This window comes from Sinocyclocheilus anshuiensis, unplaced genomic scaffold (assembly GCF_001515605.1).
Source record: "Sinocyclocheilus anshuiensis isolate Anshui unplaced genomic scaffold, SAMN03320099.WGS_v1.1 scaffold7, whole genome shotgun sequence".
Lineage (NCBI taxonomy): Eukaryota > Metazoa > Chordata > Actinopteri > Cypriniformes > Cyprinidae > Sinocyclocheilus > Sinocyclocheilus anshuiensis.
In genome coordinates this window covers 26,155-31,361 of record NW_015549582.1, presented here as the reverse complement: position 1 = coordinate 31,361, position 5,207 = coordinate 26,155, and the positions used below count along the sequence as shown (strand labels likewise).

Here is a 5,207-nt window from a genome sequence, read left to right as displayed (position 1 = left end):
TGTATTCCCTCAGCGACCAGCATGGATCAGCTCCAGGCATGACGAAGCGGATATTGTCCTCTTTTGGAAGGCCAAGCAAAGTAGTTTTGCTTTCACAACGAAACACACAGCGCCTTCACGACATGGCGGTGGCGGCAACAACAATACTACAGCAAGAATAAAAGTTACGCCTTCTTTCTTTGCGTGAACATTTGGGCGGCATTATGCAAATCTTCCCACATCGTGACGTAGACCGATGTTAGAACGATCCATTTTAGGTAGGCGTGGTTGACTCTTAACTTTTATAAAGAATATCTCTTTGGATTTGAGACTTTAGTCTTTGCAACTTTACAGATCTTCTTTATGCACCAAGAGCTTGTAATACTCCAAAGAGAAAGGAAAAATTGAAATCCCATAATATGACCCCTTTAAGCAAATACTGAAAATTACAATTTTAGTACTGATCGATAATCGAACTGATTAAAATAAAATTAACATCAACGAAAAATCATAAGATTTGACAACGTTGAATTAATTAGCTATGCATGGCACACGCATAGTTTTGCCATTTGTGTGCTCTGAAAGGATAATTTCTAAACAATGAGTGAAAAAGTTACAGTTACAGTTACATTACTGCTTGCTTTTAATTCACCAAAAAGTGCACAAAATGTATTTTGAAAGAGACCATGACTAGGACTAAAATATAGCATTCATTAATTAAAATTATTTGTTTAAGTATGCCATTTTCCACTGTATGCACAAAATCTAATCTAATCAATATTTAGATTTTTTTTGCACCCTCAGATTCCAGATTTTCAAATAGTTGTATCTCGGCCAAATATTGTTCTATCATAACAAACCATACATCAATGGAAAGCTTATTCATTCAGCTTTTAGATGATGTATAAATCTCAATTTCCAAAAATTGACCCTTATGACTGGTTTTGTGGTCCATGGTCACACATGGCTACTTTAAACAGCTCCATTAAGCTTTAGCCCCAAAGAGTGCACATTTAAAAGATAATGATAAATTCTCAAATGTTCACACCTCATTTCTTTACAGAGGATGATTCTATATTACTATATTAATGTTCCACTAAATTATGCGATCATCTGATGAGTTTTGAGCGCTCTCTTTCGTCTTACTGCCATTACACATAGTGGGGAAAAAATTTCATCAAAATGGTTTTAAATAAAAAATAGCAATTTAATGAGTTTCTGTTTTTATATCATAGCTATGCCTATGATATAGGACTTAGCCTATCACACAAACAAGAGTCCTGTTTTTTGTTTTTTTTTAGAATATCTGCACGATCGCAAATGTACAATAAACAACAACTTACAGAGTAACTTTCAGACACAAAATTCAGTTTTGCTCCATCAGAAAGAAAATAGCTGCGTCTCCGAACAACAGTGTTTTGTTCCTCAGCATTACACGGACCAGTAAATGATTCAATCAGTCCTTTGCAAAGTTAAATGAATCAGCTTTTTAAACAAATCGGTTGATTCAACTCACTTGCTGCCACCTACTGGCGGTTGTAGTTTCATATTTAAAAAAGTAGATTATTTCATTTTTGCAATCATTTAATATTTCTACATTAAAATGTTATATTTAAACTTAACATTTATGCACAATCCATCTATGAATTTTGTTGATAGTGATTTCATTTGATTGTTAATAGCCAGCCTGATTGAATTTATTGATTAAATAAGAACCTACAATAAGAGGACACAGATATGACAATAACTTTTATAATACTAATAAGCCAACATCTCTGGCTTTTTATTTATTATTATTATTATTTTATTGCTCAAAGTTATTTCAGGGTTTTGATCTCTCGACTGAGAGAACACATCCTGTTTATTATATTATAATGAATATTTAATATTACATTTAAACTTTGACTATAGCCTAGACATTTTGCAAATTAATTGTAGCCTACCATTTATGAACCTCAAAGCACATGTTTGTGTATTTTGTGTTACTCCATAATGATGTTCTATTTGAGGGCATTTGTAGTGTAGGTATAGGGCCCAAACATAACCTCAAGCCCAGGGGCCCAAGTCCTGCCCTGAGTGTATGTATTTTGAAACCATAACATAGTGATGTCGTGAACAAATCATTCTTCTAAATCAGATCTTATCTGTTATAAAAATCCACTGAAACATAAACATAAACCAAAACTCAAAACCAACCATGATATTATCAATTAATCTGTTGATCCATTTCTCAAAAATTATTAATTTACGAATGCACTCACTGACTCGATCTGGTTTGCTACAGTTAACAATGGAGAAGAAGATTTTCATCTGTTATAATATCAAAGCTATTATATGGCGTTCAGAAAAATTGGAATACAGTGCAAGAGTCATATGGACCACTTTTACATTACTTTTATGGTGCTTCTGTATCCTTTGTGAAGTTTAAAAGCTCCAGTCCTTAAACCAGTACATTGTTTAAAAATATATCTTCTGTGCTCCGGAAAGAATGATGTGAGGGTAAGTAAATGTGGATAGAGTTTTCATTATTTGGGTGAACTGTCTCTTTTATTCTTCCCCTACATTCGGTTCAAGAAATAATAATTTTGTTTTATTGCTGAAGATATTCCTGTGATTCAGCTCTGAATGTGAGGGGCTTTAATATGCAGAGGATCCGGTGTTTTCGTAGGAATAATTAGATCATATTGACCACGGTGCTCTCCCATTACTTCTCTTGTGTTAGAAGAGGACAGATTGTGCAGGAAGCCACTCAAACCGCAGTGCGTATGTGTGAGAGAGAACGTAACCAGTAGTACTGCTGAAATGTTTCATCACTGTCAACATACATTGTTATTTCCTGCGTGCAGACACTGGACCACAGCAGGAATATGTCATGTTGTCATGTGCAGCTATGATTAAAGGAAATCCAGTGCTTGTGTCCTGTCTGTTTATGACACCCTTGCTAACAACCAGACATTATGTTGTCCCGGTGGTAATTGGTTAAGTTTGTAGGTACCATTTTTCCACATTTTATTTCAAGTAAAGTGGAGAAAGAGCAGGAATTTATGGATATGGAATCAGACAATGTTGCGAGCCATATTTGAACTCGCTGTTTCCATATGAGCACCACAACTCAGTGTGCCAGGACATGTATTGTATCTGTAATTGATTTGAGACTTTCAAGCAAATGAGCTCACTTAACCTGTTAGCATTCCACTGCATGTTTTAGTCAAATTTTACAGGAATGATAAGGGGTTAAAAAACCTCTAATGGATGTTTGCACTTTTCACAATCAACCGCTGAGTTAGTCATCCACGCTAATGTGATTCTTATCTTTTCTTTGCTCTTTTTGTGTCTGCCTGTATGAGGGGGTGGGACATTATTTAAACACTGCATTGGGCTACAATACAAAATGTTATGCAATGAAAAATAATTTTTCACATCAGCAACGTTAAAAAGAAATGACAAGTTTAATGTTGTGCAAGTGTTTAGACTGTAAAAAATTACCATTCACTCAAAGAAAGAAATATGTCTAAATCTAATTCCTTATTTATGGTATTTTGCCATTCGATATGCTGTTTATGTGTGTGTGTGCTTGATAATACTGTAATTGAATATCAAATCATAATGGGAATTGATCGTAAGAGAAAATCTGAAAAACAGTAGAAAGCAATGGCTCCACGCTGTCCAGCATTTACTGATAGGAAACTGTGTGTGATTTCAACAAGACAAGGGGATGTAAAACCCCATTTCCACGCGCTACAGACATGAGTCTCCAGACCCATCAACAGGCCCTTCAGATCAGCAATTTCCGAGGCAGATGCCCAGCGCCCTATGCTCCTGCCCCAGCAGTACTGAGCAGAGTCCCGTGGACCCCCATGGCTCCCCCCGTGGAGCGAACGCCCCTGGCCCACTGCCTCGTCCTGCTGCACAGCCTGCTGCTGCTGTTGCCCAGAGGAGTATCCTGCCGGGGGGCCACACGGGCCCCGGAGTCCCCCTGTCATAGAGCTGAACACCCACTCATCTCTCACACAGGTCAACATTTCTATCCCACACACCACAGCATGACAGCACGTTACAGGAGAGCTCTGGACTTCATTTGGCATGTTAAATAATGGTGCTTGATGAGATAAGCACCACTGTTACTACCCACTTGTTAATTTATAACGTATCCAATACTGTTTTCGGGTCCAAGCAATTGCTCCATTTCAAGTGTAGTAGAATACTCTCAACAGCTGTTTATGAGCACTGTTCATTCATAGCACACCTTTAAGCGAAGCCTTTAAAAACTCACAGTGTACACAACAGTCTCATGGCGTCCCAGACACCAATATTTTAATAATTCAGAAAAGATGAATCTGCCAAACAAGGTTAAGATTTTTCAGTAATACTACAGCACACAGTGAGTGTATAATAGCACCTTATGTTATTTGCTTTTGGGTTTTGATAAATCTGATCTTGATAAATCTGATAAATCTTGATAAGTCTGATCGGGACCCGGAAATTTTACGGAATTTTTTTTCATATGATGCTGGATAAGATTTTGTTCTTTATTATATTTTTGGTTTTATCTCCCTGGTAGAAGAGATTTACTGTATATCTCAATGGGATAATTCCTGGTAAAATACAGGATAAATAAAATAAAAATAAATAGGAACATGTGAGGTGTTAACACCGTATTAACCGTATTGCTGATGCTTAGTCATCTTAAAAACATGTCAAGCAATATAAATATAAAATAAAAGGAAAAATATAAATTATAATTTATATTTTATATATATTATATACAGCGTTGGGCAAGTTACTCTGAAAATGTAATCCAATTACTGATTACTGATTACGTAATTAGTAATTAGTTACATTACTAGTTACGTTACTTACGTCTCCATTAAAATGTATGAAATTCCAGCATACATGCTCCCGATAAATATTTGTTATTAAAGCATCAACATTCACAGAACACTGCTATTTTTAACTAAAGCAAGCGGCTGCTGTGTGCATGGTTTGTCATGGCAGAATGCCAGCAAAGAGCACTGCATTTATAATCTCTAAAAGACATCTCAATTCATCGCAATCTCACAAATGTCTGTTATAACACAATATATGCACAATGAATCTTTCACAATGTCTACAATTCGTGTGTTATAATGAGAGGATTCGTGAGCACGCAGATTTCAGCACTGAATTGCTCAACGCAGCGAACACATGTTATAGCCTAAATAGAAACTCTGCATACGCTTGCACCTGTT

General features: G+C 36.1%; 1 protein-coding gene across 1 annotated transcript in view; it reads left to right on the top strand.

The window, feature by feature from the left end:
- Positions 1-3,725: 3,725 nt before the first annotated feature.
- Positions 3,726-5,207, top strand: part of LOC107657788 (semaphorin-5A-like) — a gene marked incomplete at its 3' end in the record, with an annotated part of 18,816 nt that continues 17,334 nt past the window's right edge. The window contains exon 1 of the mRNA XM_016446033.1: positions 3,726-3,993. Within this exon, the coding sequence (XP_016301519.1) occupies positions 3,726-3,993 (268 nt within the window). The remainder of the gene's footprint in view (positions 3,994-5,207) is intronic.